This window comes from Cryptotermes secundus, unplaced genomic scaffold (genome assembly GCF_002891405.2).
Source record: "Cryptotermes secundus unplaced genomic scaffold, Csec_1.0 scaffold582, whole genome shotgun sequence".
In the NCBI taxonomy this organism is placed as follows: domain Eukaryota; kingdom Metazoa; phylum Arthropoda; class Insecta; order Blattodea; family Kalotermitidae; genus Cryptotermes; species Cryptotermes secundus.
The window spans coordinates 867,290-888,649 of record NW_019724752.1 but is presented as its reverse complement, the minus strand read 5'-3'; the positions used below and the strand labels follow the sequence as shown (position 1 = coordinate 888,649).

The 21,360-nt window shown below is 44.5% G+C and overlaps 1 protein-coding gene across 10 annotated transcripts in view; it reads left to right on the top strand.

Annotated features, from left to right (window-relative positions):
- Positions 1-21,360, top strand: part of LOC111862903 (serine/threonine-protein kinase MARK2) — a 290,458-nt gene that overhangs the window by 34,026 nt on the left and 235,072 nt on the right. Inside the window, exon 1 of one of the 10 annotated variants that reach the window (XM_023848727.2) lies at positions 16,707-17,569. The exons of the other annotated variants lie outside the window; for them this stretch is intronic. Coding sequence (XP_023704495.1) covers positions 17,063-17,569 — 507 coding nt within the window. The 5' untranslated portion in view covers positions 16,707-17,062. Of the gene's footprint in view, positions 1-16,706; positions 17,570-21,360 lie in introns of those variants that run through there. 10 annotated transcript variants of the gene reach the window in all.

Sequence of the window (21,360 nt, the reverse complement as noted above, 5' to 3'; positions counted from 1 at the left end):
GGCGCGTGCAGATGTATGGAAGGATCCAGAGAGTTGTGTCATTAGCTACAAGCAGAGTGTGTTGAATGCATTCCTGTTTATTAATGCTTAGTGATGTTAAGTGGAACGTGAACAGCTGGGCTGGGGTCACGGGTCATGGCCCATGAGACACGTGATGTATCCAGATGTGTTACTTGCGAACCTATGATACGCTTGCTGACGCGGACAGAGCTTATTGCCAAGGTCTCAACAGTTGCTGCGTCCCATCATGGACGTGTCTCCAAGAAATGCAAGATTACCTCAGCTGGACGCCCCATAACGCAAGGAGTTAACAAAATGCAGAGATACTTAGCTCTTGTTAACCGTACAAGTACCAAGCGTCGCAAATGTCGACCCTTACAAAACTTCGCTGCATCTGAGTGAATGTGATATACAGGGTGATTATGAATTATTGTCGGGGTTTCCGTGGCCTATAAACGGAAACACTGTTGTTAATTTAGAATCACTATATATGTTGGCATTGTATCTCCAGTTACATAATGAGGACATTTTAAACCATCATTCCCTTATATTTGAAGTTTTTAGACAGTTTAATGAATGACTTGGCTTTCGGAAATAGGTTGCATCAGTTTTTGCAGCGTGTCGGCAAACATTGCAGTTGCCATCTTCAGCGTTAATGGGTTTTGTATGGGGGGCAGCTCTTTTGTGTCACTGCGGTGAGTCGGAAGTGAAGCTGTGCCAAAATCCTTAACCCTGCAGATGGCAACTACAGTGTTCCCCGAAACGTCGGAGAACATTAAAATTGTACGCTTCCTATCCCCGAAAGCCGAATCCATGCGCTGATCTCCAAACGCGAAAGCCGAGGACAAAAATTCTTGTCTCGCTGCAGGATTTGAGGTTCTGTTTTCTAGGATATAACGCCGTATAGTCCGATAGAAGTCAACCGACGTTTCAGAGGAACCTGTCGCCTTATCTTCAAGGTCGAAAAATAAAAGCAAGAAAGCAGCACGAAGCATGCTCTGTTTGCAGTTTTGCTTGGTTTTTTCTTGAGTCCTGAAAATGTAGGCGACTTGTTCCTCCGAAACGTCAGTTGACTGTCAAGGTACTACATGGCGTTATATTCCAGGAGACAGAAGTCTTTTTACGGCTGTATTATTTGCCTTGTGTGTGGGGGGGGGGTGAGAGGTTCGATAACCTAAAATGGCGCCTGGCATTGTAGTAATTAAATCTGCCACTCTCAGGCTTAAGTTCTTAATGTGTATACTTCGCTCATCATAGTGACAAGGCTCTGTGCTCTGCAGACGGGGTTCGATCCTTGGCAGAGACATATTTTTTTTTTCGCTACCGTGCTCAAATCAGATCAGCTCATTCGGTGTAGAGAGGCCACGGGCTGTATAACCGGGAATCGGTATTCGATTCCCGTCAGAGCTTCGAGACAGGCTGTGGGACCCACCCAGCCCTATATCCAGTGGGTAGAGCGGGGGCTCCCTGGGGGCAAAGCGTCTGGGGCATAACGCTGACAGCGTATGACTGCTTTGTTCCCAGGTTGATGTGTCGAGCTTCCACTTCCGTGTCCGTCCTCTGGGCGTGGTGCGCATTTAAGCAAGGAGAAAACTATAATCACACATTTAAGAGACGCGTCGGAAAGTTCCCGGACTAGATCAAAAAAGAAATGCCTGCTTAACTTACTCAACTTTGGCTGCCACCTCCTTCAAAATAGTCTACTTGGGAACGTATACAGCGAACCACTCGTTTCCACTCATCAGACGCAGTGTGGAAGCCATTTTCCTTACTGCTGTCGAGTACCGCTTGCGTTTCCCTTTGGGTATCAGACACTGTTTCAGAACGTCGTCCCCTCAGTTTCATTTTCAGTTTGGGAAACAAAGCGAAATCACAGGCGAGGGGGGGGGGTGCTATGTCCGGAGAGTAGGGACGATGGAGAAAGATAACAAAGTAGTTGTTAGTCACAAACTGTGTGGTTTTCAGGGTGTGTGGGCGGGCGCGTTGTCTTGATGAAGAGCAGTGCGGCGCATGTTCAGATTCTCTGGTAAGATCTCCTGGCAAACTCAGTAACTGATCCTAGTGGGGTCTGCGGGCTCACGGATTGTTCGGTGACGGTCTTCGTTGACAAGTTCTCGAATTTGTTATAGCATTTTCTGTCGTTTTGTCGGTCCTTAGTCACCCTGAACGTTCTTCATCTTCAGCTGACACTGGACCGGCCCAAAAACGTGAATGCCAATCAAAAACCGTTGTCCGGCTTGAAGAATGTTCTTCAAAAGCCTCACGAAACATTTCGAGGGTTTCAGCAGCGGATTTACAGAGCTTCACGTAAAACTCGATGCAGACACGTTGCTCGGTTTTGCCATCCGTCGCAGACAAAACGGAACACGAAGTCGAAAAAGCAGTGCGTGTTCACAGTGTGGACTCACGTGACACACTGATGCAATTTGCTTTCGGAAGTGTTTCCTTGGCCTCCTCTCTCATCTTCTTTCACCGAGGCAGTTAATAATAGTCGGGGAACTTTTCGATACCACCCCGTATATATTCTTGAACGATTTCGATTTCTAAGAATATAACAACGAATGGTGAAATGATTGTTGATAAATTAAATGTAAATGACGCGGGAGGAAATATTCGTGGCCTGATTTGTGCCACTATCGCAGCATTTGCCTGAATGGACTGAGGAGAACAACGAAACATATCGATATCAGGAATGATTGCAGTATTCTGGATTTTGATTGGTACAAGCGGTTTAGTGGAGCTTCAGCACTGATGATGGGGGGCAATATGCCCTTCCGGAACGCTGGTATCAACTTACAAGACTGCAGCGTGGTGTCTCACAGGAATACAGCGTGAATCTGCATAGATGTTAAAACCTGGAGACCTTCCGGGTACGACGCAAAGCGCCAACCATTGCTCCGCGACTCCCGGTCTATAAATCAGTGTACCTAATGACCTTACGGTTTCTGAATAGCGTTTACTCAAGACAGAATACGAGAACGAGTTTCTCCATCCTATCACACAAAGTACGGCTTTCAAGAATGGGGCAAGGGTCACAGAGACAGTTTTCCCAAGAGGTGTAACATGAATTTAACGTAGCCTGTCTGGAAAAATCTCTTATTCCTGTCAAAAATCCTCCGCGGCCGTCCAGACCTTATCGTGTCCGCTATACTGGCTGCCTATACGACTTACTCGAAGAAGTAAAGTAAATATAACGGGGAGTTGTACAAGTATCGTTTCTGGGGCCATGGGAAAGAGGTCAGTCTTTGAAAGGAGCCCAGATATCTGAATTGATAACGCAGGCCTTGTAGTTGGACTATTTATATACCGACTTTTAGTGGTGATTATGTTCACGTGTATATGGTTCGATAAAGTTGTTTACACCAGCGGAATTATTCTTGTGACTGGGTGAAGGTCAGTTTGTTGAACTTCTTTCCTCTCTGGCTTTTGAAATGAGACCAGGACCACAGGACTGCAACGTACCGTCCTGAAGTATTATTCGAAGAGATTAACGCGTATAAATACATTTTCTCGCAAAAGTGATAACGTTTTTCGTGCGGTTTTTGTGACAACAATCATGTGGTATTTTTGTTGACGTGAAATTGTGAGAATACAAATTATATACGAAACGTTTTGTGCTTGACCTTATCCCAANTCTTGTGACTGGGTGAAGGTCAGTTTGTTGAACTTCTTTCCTCTCTGGCTTTTGAAATGAGACCAGGACCACAGGACTGCAACGTACCGTCCTGAAGTATTATTCGAAGAGATTAACGCGTATAAATACATTTTCTCGCAAAAGTGATAACGTTTTTCGTGCGGTTTTTGTGACAACAATCATGTGGTATTTTTGTTGACGTGAAATTGTGAGAATACAAATTATATACGAAACGTTTTGTGCTTGACCTTATCCCAATGATATTTTAAAGTCTGCTTTAGCGTTTGAAGGAATATGAATGGTATCTATAGGGTGTACGAATGGACTTCATATGGCTCTTAGAGGAAGTAGTAATGTATGAACTTTCGGTTACACGACATCTCTTCTTCCATCAGGGGCACGCGATAGCGCTGTTGGTTGAGGCAGCATGCTACAAGTCGGAGGATCGCGGGTTCAATTTCCGATGTGGTCATTGGATTTTTCAATTGACGTGTAACGTAGATAGGATGATTAATGAATGAGGGCCTGTTGGTGGTATGAGAAACCCCAAGTACTCTGGGAAAACCTACCCCAGTGCCACTTTGTCCACCACGAACCCCACATGACCTGACTTGGGATCGAACCCTTGCCCCCGCGGCGTGAAGCCCGTGAGTACCCTCGCGAGTTTGTGGCACTGCTATTAACCCTTGAAAGCACAGTGGTTGCTATATGAACTGAAAGTACATTTTATTCATACATTGTATTTATGACGGTGAACACTCGTTTCTTTCCGTAAACAGCATTTACCGGTTGATCTTTGTTATGGAGACGCGCTTGAGTTATGAACTGAATTCTCAAGTACACCGCGCCTACTGAAAATGTCTTTTCGCGAACCTTGTTTTTACATTGACTCACATGTTACAAGTTGAGATGCGTTCATATAGAATTCTTTTTCCAACTGTAGTCGTAATACAACGCCCAATTTTAACCATCAGACATAATAGTGTTACATGTGGACTTCAACCGCTCTTCGCTGCCCACCGTTGGGCGCTACTTCTCTATAACCGCCCCTCACTCACCTTCTTTACTCCATTAGCTTGCCACACGCTGATCGTCGCTCCTTTCCTTCGTTCATCTTCTTTGGTTGGGCGCCAGTAAGCTCAACTGGTGAAAGGGAGGTGAAGGTGGGTAACTAGTTCAGCTGTTGGTAAAGTTGAGATTCTTCCTCAGAGCGTTTGATAAGGGCCTCGCTTAGAGAAGGGATTAACACGATTCTACCTTTGCACATAAACGCGATGATCATTTATGAACACTTTTATTCACTCGATAGCACACGCAGTTAATATAGTGGATACTGCTATATAGGTCCTTATATAGCTTTAGTCCTAGTACCAGAATTTATCGGAATATTTTACACTTTGGCTTGTGGAATTTAGGATCTGTCCAGAACAGCGGTGATATAAATTTTGTATCTAAACAGTTCACAAGTTGGCAGGAAACTGAACTCCGCGACTGACCTCTCTGAAAACCCTGAGATTCCCGGTCGTCAATTCCTCAGCTAAGTGACTCCCCCTTAATTCCACTGATTGGGTAATTTTGAAATCTAGGAATTCACACAAAGTTTGGATCTCCAGTCAGCTAGCTGTAGTGTGTGATTTTGATCATTAAAGTCCTAACGTCGTTTTTGACAGCCCACTGATGGATGACCCGCTTGGCGTGGGTCTCCAGCACGCCTAATTTTAAGTTACGATGTTCTGGACCGGTCAGAGATCGTATTCTCAAAGTTCGCCGCTGTGTTACTTGCAGACAAAATTTCTAAGAAAAAGCCAAAGGGGTGCTTCCTGTGTAACACTAAGACTGGGAATAAGTCAATTCCTGCAAACCAGAAGGTGACTGTCCCATTGGCTTGACTATTACCTGCTATTTGCAATTAATTCTTGTACTAAAGATTCTAATTATACCTAAAACTAATGAGCGACAGTGTAGCGGTTACAGGACCCACTGCTAGGAAACGAGTTGACAAACACGTTTCCGCAGGGAACACATTTCCATGGATACCGATACGCTATATAAGAGGCCGTTCAGATCAGAATGACTGTGCTGGAGAGGACCAGCAATAATTTTAAGACAGACCCGTCCTCTTGTCAGAGATGATATTACGTAAGGATTGTAACTGCAAGTGTTCAGTTGAAAAATAAAATTACTGGTTGTTAGTTTCAGGGGGCTTGTCGCCAAGACGAACTGATTGGTGGTAAACCGCCAGTCGTAAAGTAACTCTGACTATGAATGAAGTCAGTCGTATTTCAAGTTAGTTGTAGATAGACTGGAGCGAGGCCTAGGCAGTTGTGTATTGTGACTTATCGTAAGTTATTGTGTTTACAAGAGATTGTAAAAGAAGAATTCCAACCAACCAATCCAAACCCCGTTTATTATTAGTCACGCAGCCATAAATGGAGCCGGGATAGCGCAGTCGCTATCATGACCGGCTACGGGCTGGACGACAAAGGGTCGGAGTTCGAGTCCCGGTAGGGTCAATTTTCCGTTCTCCACGTCGTCCAGACCGGCTCTGGGGTTCACCCAAACTACTATCCAATGGGTATCGGGTGCTCTTTCCCGGGGGTTAAGTGGGCAGGGCATTCACCTCAAACTAGTGCCGAGGTCAAGGAAAACTGGATCTACACACCCAGTCCCCCGTCCGCCTTCATGGTGTAGTGCTTAATTAGTTAAGCACATGGTCAGTTTCACCTTACCTTTTACTCGTGACGATAGTATGCGTACAAAAGTAATCTTATAGAAATGCTTGGCGCGGATAGCCTCTTTCTACATTTCTGGAATAATGGTCTGAAATAGTGGCCACGGTATCAGCTGTTCCCTGCGTCACTGCCTCTCGCTCATAGATTACCCAATGGCCCCAGCTGCGTCACTGACGCATGCGCAGGACACATGCGATCATTTCGTGAAACAGCTGGTTTTGACTCAGCTTGCCATTTTATAATTTTGTGCTTAAGAAATTTAATATTATTCCTGATTTTTGTAAGGGCGAATTTATTGTCGCTATCGTCAGTGTTATGGTTGTGTTTTATAATATCCGTTCCCGGAATACCTGTATCCGTGACGCGGAGGCGCCCTGTATTATACAAGACGTAATCGCCTCCTGTCCTTTGAAACGATACGGAACTCGTATAAAACGAAACAATTAAAGAGGGGGAGTGCACAGACACTTATTTTGAAAAAAAGAAAAGGCTTATGTGATTACATTGCTGCTTGCATGTGTAATCGCGCACCCCATAATTCCAGAAAGCATAGCATAGTAATTTTCTGATGGCCCTCGCCAGCAGCCAACCGCCACCAGCAGTTGGACGCTTCGTTTTCTGTGCCGTCTGTGTCGGATCAGGGGAAAGTAAATAGTTATTCGCAGAACTTCTTGGAATTTTTAGCTTACCTTCCTTGCTTTGAAAATATGTAAGAAAGCTTATGAGATCACCTTACCGTCTGTGTTCCCTCCCAGTTTTTTTGTTTCCTGTGCTGTGTGTCAAAGGAAAGTGTCCCATTAATCAAAATAACGAAATTAGGCTAAGAAATGGATTTTGGAAGGCAATGAATTACGTGTAATTACCACGGTCGCTGAGTAAGGGGGGGGGAGAAATGAAGTATCTGCTCTTCATCCCGGATTTTGGAAAGCTCAAAATTAAAAAATAAGGCTGGATGTACCCAATATTAATATTAAAAGTGCTGAACATCGATTTTAGTGCCGCCTGTTCAATGTACATACTCGCAACTGAGGGCCATCTGCAAAAATATCCTCAAGTGGCTTAAACGTAAGCTGGATTTGAGGTTCTCACGGCAGTGATTAGTAAGATCATCTGGGTTGTAACGCCGTGTAGTGTGGAGAGAGCCCGACGTTTCGGAGGTACCTATACTCCATTTGAGGATCGACGAGTATGAATGAGAAGCAGACGGTAAGGCATTCTATGTGAAGCCGGATTTTCCGCACCTCGTATCATAGTTCAGTGACCGAGTTTGAGTTCAGGACGTTTTGCGACATTTAGTTTAAATACTGGATGCCAGTGTGTCGTCCTGTTTTCAGTCGTGTGCAGGTAGGGAATTAGAGGTGGGCATGAAGAATATTATTTTCGTAGATGTGACATCGTGTAGTCTGGTAGAATCTGCGGACCGTAGACTCGACTGACATTACCGCGGTGGTGACTACAATTTGTTACTCTCTTCTTGAATCTGACTCCGTGTAGTCCGGTGGTTCTCTGACGTTTCGGAGGAATGTACTGCCTCCATCACCTGGTTTCGAGAATAAGCCTAGCATGAAAGTAGAGTGTTTGCTCTGACTTTGAAGATGCAGGCAGTACATTCCTTTGAAACGTCGATACATTTCTGTTAGACTAGACGGCGTCATATCTCAGAAGATCGCACTCTTCATAAGTGAAATTGTTCCCGCGCACGCGCATGTGCAGGGTATGAAATCAGAGCCCCATGTTTTCCAGTTGCTGCCATAAGGTGGAGGTGGATGATCACTTTTATGCTTCTGTTCATCCTCAGAGAAGAGTATTAGACTGAATTCGTAAGAAGCCGCCAGTAACGCAGCTACTTAAGAATTTCACGACATTTTAGTCATCTCGAAGGTTCATTACCGTGTTAACAAGAGCCGTGTTCTGGTCCCTATCCTGAGCCACATCAATCCAGTCAGTACCACCCAGTCATCTCTCTGATCAATTTTAAAATTATCGACCCACATACGTCTAGGTCTTCCTAGTAGTCTCTTTCCGTCTGGCTTTCACACCAATATCCTCTATGTATTGGTTCTCGAGCACGTTCAGAGAGATTTATTGGGAACGGCCCCGGTGTGAAGTGGACTGGACTCCACCCACCTGCCACTCAGTTGATACTGACGAGAAGAGTAAATCATGCCTGTTCTGGTCGTCTGTTCAGTGACAACGTTAAGTTGTTCGTATGGTTTCATGGTATTGATAGTTACGTCATTGATAATATCCGCGCTACCTTTGTGAGTCATGCACATGCATCATGGTGCACTAATGATCACAAGCCGTGTGTTTCGTATTGATAGGCATGGTCTCATGTTTCTATTTTTCAAACAGGTTTTGTCATTAAAAAAAAATTCGTAATCGCTGGTTCTTGTTAATTTTGAGCTTCATGGCTTTAACTCTTCACGAAGTTGCGGCGGGGCTAGCTCAGTCGGTATATTGATGGATTACGGGCTAGACAGCCGAAGAATTGGGCTTCGATTCCCGGTAAGAGCAAGAGATTTTTCTCTTCACAGCTTTTAGCCCGCTTCTCGAGTGAGGCTGAGAATGATGAACTGTATCTTTACTTGAGCATACGTCTTCATGGCATGGTACTTAAGTACAAGGATAACTATTTTTACGTTACTAAATACTGTTAGGGCCGATCACAGTGGCCACGCGGTGGAAGGCATGAACCGTCTTCGCCCGCTCGAACACTGGAGCGTGAGTTCGAATCCCGAGGCATGGATGTATATGTGTGCGATTATTCTGTGTTTGTGTTGTTCTGTGTGTAGGTAGCGCCTTGTGACGGGCTGATCCCCCGCCTAAGGAGTCCTACCGACTGTATAGAGATTGAGAAACTGAAAAAGCGGCTAAGGTACACAAGGGCTGTAGAGTAAATATTGTTAGGGAGATGTTACCGCCAGGGACGACGTGGGATATGTAGCGGGCAAGTTACTCCTCTGGCCTAGGCCTGCTGGACTTACATATTGCTGAGTGCAGTCTGTTTCGTATGTATGGGCTTTTCTTACTGGGCTCGCGGTATTACAGGAAGGAGAGGAACAGGAAACAGATAAGTTTTGTATGAAGTTTTCAAAAGCATGCGGTAGCGTGGGTGGTTGGGGCGCTATGCTACAAGCCGGAAGGTCGCGGGTTCAAGTCCCGATGAGGTCTTTTTTTTTCAGTTTACCTAATCCTTCCAGCCGCATTATGGCCCTGGGGTCGACTCAGCCTATAACAGAAATGAGTACCACGAATATTGTTGGGAGTAAAGGGCGGCCGGAGCGTAGGGCTGACAACCTTACCGCCATCTATGAGTCGATTGTCTAGAGAAAATGTGGGAACCTCGACGTCTCACAACCATTTGGGCCTACACGGCCTGTTACAGGGATATCTTTAGCTTTACTTTATGATATTTTCAAATGAAACCCATTCGGAGTTCCATGTGGGCGAGAGATTAGAGGCCGTTGAGACAGGCATCCCATGGACGTGTCAGCTGTTGGATCCCCTCTTCAGGGAAGTCTGTGGACTAGTGCTACAACCAGTACATCACCGCGGCCTTGCCGCCTCCGTCCGACCCGAATCTACGGTCGTTTGAGATTTGTTGAGGCGCCGAACAAACCAGCGGGTTTCATTTGAACAAACCAATTTTAATGAGCCCGTACAAGGCATTGAAATTAACTCTATATATGACATTGAGGTCAAATGGACGTTGAAGATCAGTTCGGCGACGGCATGTGGAATAACATCGGTTGTCAGAAATGTAAATATTGTCACATGTATGAGTGAGCGTAGACGGGGTTTGGATTGGTTCCTCCGAAACGTCTTTTGATTTTCAGCGCACTACACGGTGTTATATGTTTAAAGCCGGACAGTAGTAACGAGCTCTGAACATTTATCGGCGCCAAAAAAGTTTCGATCGAAAGTTGTAGAGAGAAATCAGACGCAAATTTTGTACCTAATAAATAAATAAGAGAAACAGAAGGTGCCATTTCGTGTCTACGAGAAGGGATTCAGATCCGTAGAGAACTTCACTGCCACTTGATACTTTTTCTCGCCTTGTTTCTAGGAACTGACATTGCAACTGGCGCACTCTGCGTCAGTCACGTGTCATGTTTGCTCCGAATACATTTCGCAGATGTAATCTTATTGCGCAGTAAGGCATCCGATTTCCGTTACAAAAGTTTGTAGATAGAATCTTGGGTCACATTGGCCCTGACTGAGCCCTAGGTCTCGCCAGGTGGGCGAAGGTGAGGACGGTTAAAAGATCACCGCACTACGTAGATCGTTACGTAGGCATTCAGTTTTGAGAAGCGCCATTCCGCGAGAGGCCCTGCAGGAAACCCGCGAGTTTCTCTACCCGGCGTATGACGTACCTGGTTCTCTCTCATACGCTTCGATGTAGTTTCACCGAACTCACATGCCTCCTCTATTTTTATTGAAATAAACGTAGCAATTTCCATCCAGAGGGGCGCTGATTTAGGAAGTACACGAAAGAAATGCATTGTGGAATAAAAGGATAACAGGCAACATGTATTTTTTCCACAATATAGTCAAAGGTATTTATTGTCATTCTGGTATACTGGCGAAATGTCTTTTCATCCGCTCGTAACTGAGGGTATAGATGATGAAATTCACCATAAATCAGCCTATTCCTGTATATTACATGAGTCTTTTGTCTGATACGTCTCCTCTTATGTTCTTGTACTATTTTCAGTTTTACTAAATAGTTTTCCATTAATAAAATTGTACGCGCCAAACTCGAAGCCATTGTTCTGCTCGGGAGAGTTTTCTACAACTGACTCGCACGCAGTAACATTGGCCACCTCCAGTTTCCCCGCACATATCTGCGATGCGTCAGTGTGGTGCGGTGTCCGCATCGCACGTACTCGCATTGACCTTGGACATGGCGTTACCGGACTGCACGGTGTCACATCCCAGAATATAGCGATCTTCGTAGTTAACGNGGAAGTGAAATTCTTAGAAACACAACGAAAACTTACATACAAAAACAATATAAAACAATGATATGTTGGGATTTTGGACTTTATCCATCGTCCTGGTTTTTAAGATAACAAATAAAAACACGACGTTTCGGAAACTTGGTCCAGTGATTGAGGCTAGCTCTTTCTAAGGGACCCAACTGAATAGGTGTTTTCCTTCACCTGAGGACGGAAACAGATCCAGTTTCCGAAACGTCGTGTTTTTATTTATCTTAAAAACCAGGACGATGGATAAAGTCCAAAATCCCAACATATCATAGTTTTATATTGTTTTTGTATGTAAGTTTTCGTTGTGTTTCTAAGAATTTCACTTCCGGCGAAATTTATAATACATGGTGCCAAACAGATGGTCCTTGGAGCGCCAGGTTTGAGCTGCAGAATACGCTAGTGATCATAATACGCTGAACGTTGCCAGTTTACGTTCTTACTGAGCTAACAGCCATTCGCAGAACAGTCACGTGTTGGCATCTTGAAACCATCTTCGCAGAATATGCCGTTCTCTAAGTGAGAATCTGTGTTCTGGCGGCGAAATGAAGCCTGAAATTAAAGTCAGTAAGTGATGTGACGCCGTTGTTGCCCGTTGGATGTTTACCAGATGTACACGTATATTACCAGAAAGCAGAGCGAACTTACTTCTTTTATTCTACTCTGACCCAGTACGCTCCTGCGAAACGTCTGTAAACGTCTTCTAGATCAGTGAGTATCAAAGAACCGGTGTCCCACTTGTGTAAAATTTATGTTGAAGGAGGTGGTACATATAGTTACCACACAAGCAAGTCACTCGTTCCGGAAGGAGGTAGCAGTTGTGACTCTGCAAGAATTGAAACATGTGACCGAGTCCATCGTGATTACCCATGAAGCTGAACTTTATTTGTGCATTATTTATGTACAGGAAACGGTTTGTGTTTGATGTCAGTTGTTGCACTCACAAGCGGATGTACAAGTGGTGTACAGTGTAATGGAAACAGGAATTGAGGAATATAATTTGTGTTGCCTACATTGAAAGAACTTTAGTTGGCAACACTGAATGCTCTTCGTTTTGTTTACACTTTGTAGAGCTCGTGTCAGTGCAGTAGTGACTATGTTCAGTGACCGTTGGTGTTAAAAGACTTGGAAAATGGGAGATCTGTCCGATTTTTAAATAGGACAGATTGTTGGTGCGCGTTTGGCTGGAGCATCTATGACACAAAAACTGCTACGTTATAAGGTGTATCGAGAGCGACAGTTTCTGAGGTTATGTCGGCATACACAGATCATGGGAAGACAACATCAGCGAAGAGGAACAGTGGGCAGAAATCAGCGTTGATAAAAGAGATCGTCGTACGTTGGGTCGCAAAATCACACAACTACTGCAGCACAGGTGACAGGACAGCAGAACTGGATATTCGTCTTGAAGACCCAGTTTCCACAAAAACTGTATAACGTGAGCTTCACAAATCCAACGTCCACAGTAGGCCTGCAGTTGATAAATCTACTATTACTGAAACTAATGCTCAGACGTGTAAATGATGGTGTCATGACCATAAAACCTGGACAACAGACAACTGGAAACGCGCGTGTGGTATGGTCAGATGGGTCGACCTTCACACTGTTCCCTGCATCAGGAAGAGTTTACGTTTGGAGGGCACCGAAGGAAGCTTACAATCCGGAATGCCTGGTTCCAACAGTGAAACGCGGGTGGGGAGTTCTATGAAGGTTTGTGCAGCAATATCGTGGTACCGTAGTCTGTGCTCCTATTATTACCCTTCATGGCCGAATTGCTGCAAGTGAGTATGTGAACAGGTTGGGTAATCAGCCGCATCCCATGATCCAGGCCTTATTTCCGAACAACGATGCAGTTTTCCAAGACGACAGTCCCCCATGCACACAGCTGGAACTGTTCAGTCATGTTTTGAAGAGAAAGAAGGCGAACTTTACATCCCCCTGGCCAGCACAGTCACCAGATTTGAACATCATTGATCTGCTGTGGTCATTTTTAGGGACTAGAGTGAGGAACAGACTCCCACCTCCACTTGGAGATGTTCTTAAGGAAGAATGGTATAAAATTCCGCTAGAGACTGTTAAAAACGTGTATGGGTCCAGACCAATAAGTACCAAGGCAATTTTGAGGGCAAAAGGTGGTCCAGCACCGTATGAATAAAGAAATGTACAGTATCTGTATTGTGTCCGTTGTTTTGTCCAATTTCTGCGGTTACCGTCGGGTGTTGACACGTGGTGTCAGTTGTCAGACTGCCTCGACGTGTACTTGCATAAATAAAGCAAAACGCGTGGTCTGTAGTTCGCGAAGTTAATGCCATCTTTAGCCGATAGAGGGTGTCGCGTGGTCAACGAACCCCCACGACGGTTAATTTCGGTTTTTTTAGACCGGAGGCGCTGTTTTCTTGAAATATCTCCTCAGTTATGTTCACGCGGCTGAGTGGATCGCATTCCAGACCCAGTACTTCTCAGAAAATCTGGTAGCGCCGGGAATCGAACCTGGGACCTCTGGATCTGTAACCAGGAACTCTAACCACTAGACCACAGAGGCTGTCATACTCGCATCAATATAAAGAATAAATGAATGTAATGTGAAGGAAATACGGTAGAAAGGAAGGTAGGAGATACATTTATAAGGAACTTTGCGTGAAATTTTAACGGGTCTTATCACTAGTAAATTTGCATGACCTAAATATGACAGCCATAGAGATTCGTAGTTTTTCGAAGGCTATGTCCGTATTTACAACGCCTCGACACACAGTTCGTTAAAATGAGAGCGAGCTTGGGATAGTTCGGTTGGTATTCCTGTATACAGATATTACTCGCTCTGTGAAGACCTCTGTTTACGAAATTTCAAAATGATGTAATGAAGGACATACCGTCCGTTTGCATCATTTGACCTGGAACTTTCCCATTCGAAATATGCATCAAAAACGAACATTAGCGGGCGAAAACAGAAACAAACTCAGCGTCGCCTAGTGCATCTTGTACAAGATTGTACTGATTGGTACTTTCCATAGGGTCGTCAGTGGTTATTACAGAAACTTACGTATTTCCAGTGTTTATATGTTTAATTTTAGGCAGTAAAATGTCAGTTTTTTGTGGGGGTGGGGCTTGGGAATGTAACCCTCAGTTACAAGATCGCGCCGTTGAAAAATGACTATTACACATTTCGCTTTACGAACGTAAATATTCTCCCTGCTATGCACAGCCTCTGCCAATAGAGATGTTCTTTTATTATTGCTGGTGGGGTGGGACTAAGTCCCTTGTACTGCGGCCACTTCTGGCCTATTGTACCAGCCCCAGATGATAGGTGAGGGTGATTGTGGAGCAATTGGTGGAATGAAGATTGGCAAGGGAAACCGAAGTACTCGGAGAAAACCTGCCCCAGCGCTACTTTGTCCACCGCAAATCCCACTTCAACAGACCCGGGATCGAACCTGGGCCGCCGCGGTGGGAAGCCAGCGACTAACCACTTGAACTAAGGTGCGGCCTTAATGAGCTGTTAGTATTACAAATTTTGGTAAACAGTTGACCTTGTACTCATTGATCGCTAATTGCCGGTATCAAGGTTTATTCGTGTGTTTCAACAGAACGCTTAAATTCGAGTCAGAATGAGCTACAGTTACGAATGAATGAATGAATGAATGTATAAGGGATGGGCCTTCTGGGCCCTTGCACCGCGACCTACAGTGCTCTATTGTGCTTCAAGCTACAGTTACAGTCGTTTTATGTTATATACGTTTTCAGCGATAATAATGTCGACATATATTTGTTTGGTTATTTAGTCGTGGTATAACGCAGTTATGCTGCACTCTGCCCACACGTAATAACTTGAAAAAGTTTGAATGTCGGATTAGAGCAGGGTACGTGCCATCCCTCCCTCCGCACTTAGGGAATTTGGAAAGTAATCATCATTGGATAAAATTAAGTCTACTGAAATTAATACCAAGAAGGAAAGTATTTTAAAATTCTTATGTTTTGAACAGTCAAGGGTGATTAGTAAAACCATCTGCTATGGATTCCTGGGTAGAGTTCCAGTAATTTGTAATATTCTTAGTAGTGCGATCGGTAATTTTCCGTTGAAATTGCATCTTGGCTCTGAGCCAAGGTTTTATTTGTGTAAGGAATTCAACATCTGTAATTGTTATTCATGGCATAAATATTCACGAGGCTTCTGCGTGTAGCGTTAGTCAATTGCAAGGCGATTACGTATGCTACTGGGTCAACAGTATTCCATATATTTGTGGTAGTGTATTTTGTATTCAAACGTAGATCTCTCACCATAGGTGGTGGCTTATTGCCGCAAAGGTGAGAAGGCGAGGGGAAGCAGTCTTGTGGTGGGAGTACCTCTCATCGTTACAGGCAAATTCAGTTACTAAGATCCCTGGCTAAATGCGAGAGATACAGAGCTAGCAGGTCTCCCCTTGTCGGTTGTCCGTCTTCCTCACTCCGCCTTGCACACAGGCGTACATGGGCTGAACTGCCCCACTTCTGCGCATCGTTTTTACTCATGTGTTGAGTCCCCCCAAAACAAGTGAACATCGTTTTTGAGCGCGTGCCGTCGCTCAGTTTGGATCTTTATGCGTAGAAGTGCGCATTCACTAAACCAGTTCGTAGTATTCGCCTTAGGCGCCCAGTATTACTTCTCCGAAACGTCATAACTTGAATGGGCAACGTCGTGAAAGAAAATTCCCTATGTTCAACGAGATAATCAAAGAGTGATTTTGGTTCCCGTCGGATGTTGGAAATAGGATCGGGTAGATTCCTGATGGTGCAGAGATTTACTTCGTCCTCTGATGATATTTTAAACGCACAGTACAAATGAGGCGGGAGGCAGTGTGTACTGCTACACTGCTCGCAAATGTGTTAACATCTAGAACAATACAAACTGCAGATATAGTTATTAAACGTAACTCCATGATTTGGTTGAGGCACTATGCCACAAGCCGGAAAGTCGCGGGTTCGATTCCAGGTCATGTCTTTGGATTTTTAAATTGACCTAATCTTTCCAGCCGCACTGTGACCCTGGGGTGGACTCAGCCCCTAACAGAAATGAGTACCAGGAATCTTATTGGGGGTAAAGGGAGACCTGCCGGTGCGTAAGGCTGTCAACCTCACTGCCATCTGTGAGCCGGTTTAGAAAATGTGGGCGCCTCGACGTCTCTCAACCCTGTTACTGGGTCAGCTTTACCCCCCTCCACCTTCTTGTACAGTTTGGAACTGTAGTTTAGTTCGCAGCGAATTTCGTGTGTCGCTGTATTTACATCGGGCGATTTCGAGACGTATATTGGTCGCCGGGTGTAGAGGCGGTATGCAGGGCGAGGAGCTGCCGCTGCAGCTGGTTCAGGCAGACAGTGAAGCCAAGCCAGTTAGCCTTGGACCGGCCGAGGCAGAGGGAGTGGGTTTAGTGGCGCATCGTCGGAAATTGCGTACTGGAAGCGCGATGTGTCTGTGTGCCATAGCTCTTCAGCACAGCGGGCAGTTTCACTGACGAAAGGCCCGCGTGTTTCTTGTGTGCGGATGACTGTTCAAGGCGTATTGACTATGGTGGTTGAATTTAGCACGTTATCCACATTTTTTATCATAATTGATTTCCAGCAATGAAGCTTTTAGTGGTGGTTGTGGTTTGTAATGTTTGATGAAAATGTAACACTTCTTTCCACACGGCGTAAATATATTTTAGGAAATTTATTTTCAAAAAACCCTTTTTGGGGATGTACGTGGTGTCCAGTTTATTTGGTAAAAAAGTTAAGGCGGCAGCCACAACCGCGAGCACAAATCGTGAAATAGACAGTTCTGTCTCAAAGAACAGCAACAGTAAAGAGCATCACGCACGAGTACCACAGGGGAAAGTGGCAGAAGAAATGCCCCTTGCGGCTACAGTGAAAAGTCAGATGCTCAGTCTCCTACGCCGCAGCAAGAGTACCAGAGCACCTCGATGTGAATCACCGGCACGGAGCAGCAGGAAAAAGGGCGGTGGTGATACTGCTATGGTGATCCCTAACAAACGTGTTTCGGTTCTTGTGGACTGTCCACCGGCACCCAGTAACGGAATGGTGACTATTGTAGAGCCGTATGCCATGGCTCTGGGAGCAGCTGTTACAGCAGTCGGCAGTGGTTCTAAACACGAGACAACCAAAAAGCAAGCATCGAACTCTTCACAGAGGGCAAGGGAGGCCGGTCATCGTTCATCCTCGCAGACCCGAAGACATAGATCACAGGTAATGCAGTATTCAGTACATTCTCGTAAAAGCGAATTGAGCGCCCTTGAATGCTTACGGCTGTATTTCAGAGTCACGCGTACCCACTTTTCTTTATTTTCTTGGGGTGGGGTGAGACTGAGTCTGCTTGGTACGTCGGTGTACCATTTGATATAAGAGTGAAATTTCACGAACTCGTCGTATGCCTTGTTCTCGGAGTGAAACTTCGCGTACTCCTAGGTTTCAGAGTGAAACTTCATGCAACCACTGGTCGGAGAGTGAAATTTCATTTACTGCTGGTTTCAGTGTGAAACATCGTGTACCCCATGGTTTGAGAGTAAAACTTCAGCTACTGCTTAATCTCAGAGTGAAACTAAATGCAACCACTGGTCGGAGAGTGAAATTTCAGGTACTCCTGGCCTCAATGTGAAACTTCACGTATGCTTTTGTTTGAAATTTCGTGAACGCTGTTAATGAGAAGCTTTACGTACCCCAGAGGGAAACTTAACACATTTAGAGTGGCAACTTCAGTCTTTCCCCAACCTGCGTACTGCAGTGCATTCTAAGCACGATATACAGGTGCTTTTTCATTTTAAACGAACTTTGTTTATTCCATGTACAAATTCACACAATAAAGTTGTCGAAGAACCCTTCTGCGTAAGTTCGTCAGTGTATGAAATATATTGTAGCGTGTTTGGGTGTGTCACGCTACAAATAAGTTGACGCCGTCGTCTGATATATAGCGAATTTATTTCTTTCGCTCATTTACACACACTTTACAATCATCTGCACTTGCAGTGTTACGATCACTGCTCACAATATTCCGGCGAGACTGACTCCTTAGACGGATATTCCGAGACTCACTGTTTTTCGCTGAAGCTGGGCTATCTATAACCTTGCCCGCTGTTAGGCAACGAACCCTCCGTTATAACCATGGAGACCCCTGTTAGAATTACAATGGAGCAATTGTTGTCTCCTCTGTAACGGTCTATTGTAGCGTTTCCATAGAAGTTACTCCTCTGGTTTGCCGACACGTTACAATATATATACAGGGTGGGGCACAGAAACTTCCTTTTTTTGAAGGCGAATTAAAGAAAAATTATTGCTGATAGACAAAATTTATGTTTAGCTAACGAAAGAACATACTTTAAAGTTTTAAATCATGTAGTTTTAAACAAAATATCTTGAAGGTGGTGGCCACCGTTCTCTATGCACCGATGCAACCGTTTTCTGAAGTTCACCTCTGCACGTTCCAACATGTACACCGGAATTTGGGCTACTTCCTGCCGAATAACATTCTTCAGCTGAAGCAGGTGTGTGGGGCGATATTTAAAAACCTCTGCCTTGAGGTATCCCCATAAAAAAATCACGGGGCGTTAGATCAGGTGAGTGCGCTGCCCACGGGATGTCACCTCGAAGCGAGATGAGCCGTCAAGGGACTTTGCCCTCACGAAGCTCGGGCTGTGTGGGCCTTGGCACCATCCTATTGGAACCAGACATTTCATAGATGCATTTCTTCAAGAGCTGGTTCGAAAAAGTTTTTAATCATGTCCACATAACGCTGTGAATTGACAGTAACTGTATGATTGCCTTCTTGAAAAAATAAGGGCCAATAACTCTCGACAGCGCGCACCATACTGTCACCTTATCACTGTGAAGTGGCCTCTCATGGAGCTCTCTGGGATTGTTACCACTCCAATAGCGCATATTCTGCTTGTTGACATAGCCGGATAGGTGAAAATGTGCCTCATCACCATAGAAAACAAGCGCGTCGGGGAAAGTTTCCAATAACGTTTCGCACGCCGTTATTCGGTTCTGGAAATCACGTGGTGACAATTATTGCACAACAGCCATCTTATAGGGATGGAAATGAAGATGTTCGTGAAGAATTCGACGCATTGAACGATTGGATTGTCAAGGGCGACTGCATGTTTGCGAGCGGAGCGTCTTGGAGATCTCAAAATCGACTGTCGAAGTGCCTCCACATTTTCTGGCGTCCTAACGGTCCGTTGCCCTGATGATTTTTTCACCACACTCCCGATTGTCCTAAAGTTCTCTACCCACAAAACAATCGATTTCCGGTCGGGAACCGGACCTCTGGGCTTAATTCCGAAGTGAGTACGGAACGCACGCTGCACTGCCACGTAGGAATGGTTGTTCGAAAAATAGGCTTCGACAGCAAACGCACGCTGCTCACTCGTCCACCTCGTGTTTCCTACTGAGGGGTATTAGACAGAAAATTCTGCGATTGCTGCGTTCACCGAGCCTATCCCCACTTTTCTGCGATCTCCCCTCCCTTCACAATGCGTCTTCACAAAAAAAAAAAAATTCTGCGCCCCACCCTGTATTATGTAGCCGCCAATAATGTGGCGGCACGTACGGTTGGTTCAGAATCGCAGACGTAGGGATTTCATATCGAAGATAGACAAAAAATATTGCGAGAAGTATTATTTTCTCTTGAGGTATATGCACTGAAAACACGCGTAGATTCATAAAGTGTTGTGTATTATCTCTCGACATTTCATTTACACCAGTTGAATGAAACGTTACCTTATGCCCTATTTTGTAGATGCTACATTTACACGTTCGCAACGAGGTTCAGTATTTTGATGTAGACATCAGAATAATTCCAGCCCCTTTGGAGACCGAATTCTTTCTAAATAATATATACAAATTGAGTCCGTACCTCACAGGAAACATTACGTCTCCGCTACAAAGACCAACCGGTTAATGCTCTTTAGGGGAACTCTCTGTGTATTGTGAGAACCATACGGAACACACAAATACACTTCCAAATAATATATACAAATTCTGTCCGTACCTCAGAAAACACATTACATCTCCGCTACAAACCCAACCGGTTAAAGCTGTTTGGGGAAACAGTGCTTATTGTGAGAACTATACGGAATGCAAAAATGCACTCTGGGCAGAATACGTATGTTTCATACGTGGAAACAGGTGGGCTTTCTAAATGGTAAAGAATCTTTGAACATTTTCGTAACCTGAATTTTTAAAAAAAATTGTAATTATAACTAATTATTTTCACGTTTCGAAATTTCAGCAATAAACTGCTTAAATATTTTAGTTTGAACAATTTAATTGAGTTCAGTTCTTTATTTGCGTGCTAACTCAACAGCCCAAAGGCCATTTACAAAGTGAGCATGAGTGAAACAGACACGACGCACACAGTACAGAACAGAGCGATTGATAATCTAGTAGTAATAATAACGGGCAGAGGGAGTTAGGTAAACGCATTTTTATTTCACAGCATTGATTTTGCTGGAAGTTATATTTCAGTAAGACTTTTGTGTAAAGTTTTGGCGAAGATATACACTAAGTTGACTGCTTAACGGTTTCTGGGAACATTGTAGTAATCCGTAACCATTTGTTTTCTTTTCTGAGAGATAAGTGGCGTGTTTTGTAATCTGTTTAAAGCCCACATTTATTTATTTTGTATGCGAGGTTCTTCAGCGTCGTCTAATGTTCTACGTTCTTGAATAGAAACAGGAATTTGCGTTTCTGATCTGGTCACATCTTCGAAACATTTGGCGAGAACTTTGTTTAATCCCCCCCCCCGCCATTTTGTTTAATGTAATATGTATTCGTGCGCAAGTGTGCGACGGGTTGTATTCGGCTAAACAGTGCTGTATTGTCAATGGGGAAAGTGTATTTATTCAATCCTTTTAAAACTTTCAACATTCCCACGGAAATTGTAAGTAGTTCAAGGAACATTTCTAGCCTGTTACAGGGTTTCCTCGTCTTTCTGGCATCTACGTATGCCGTTCATTCAGAATTTGGTTTTGGTGAACTCT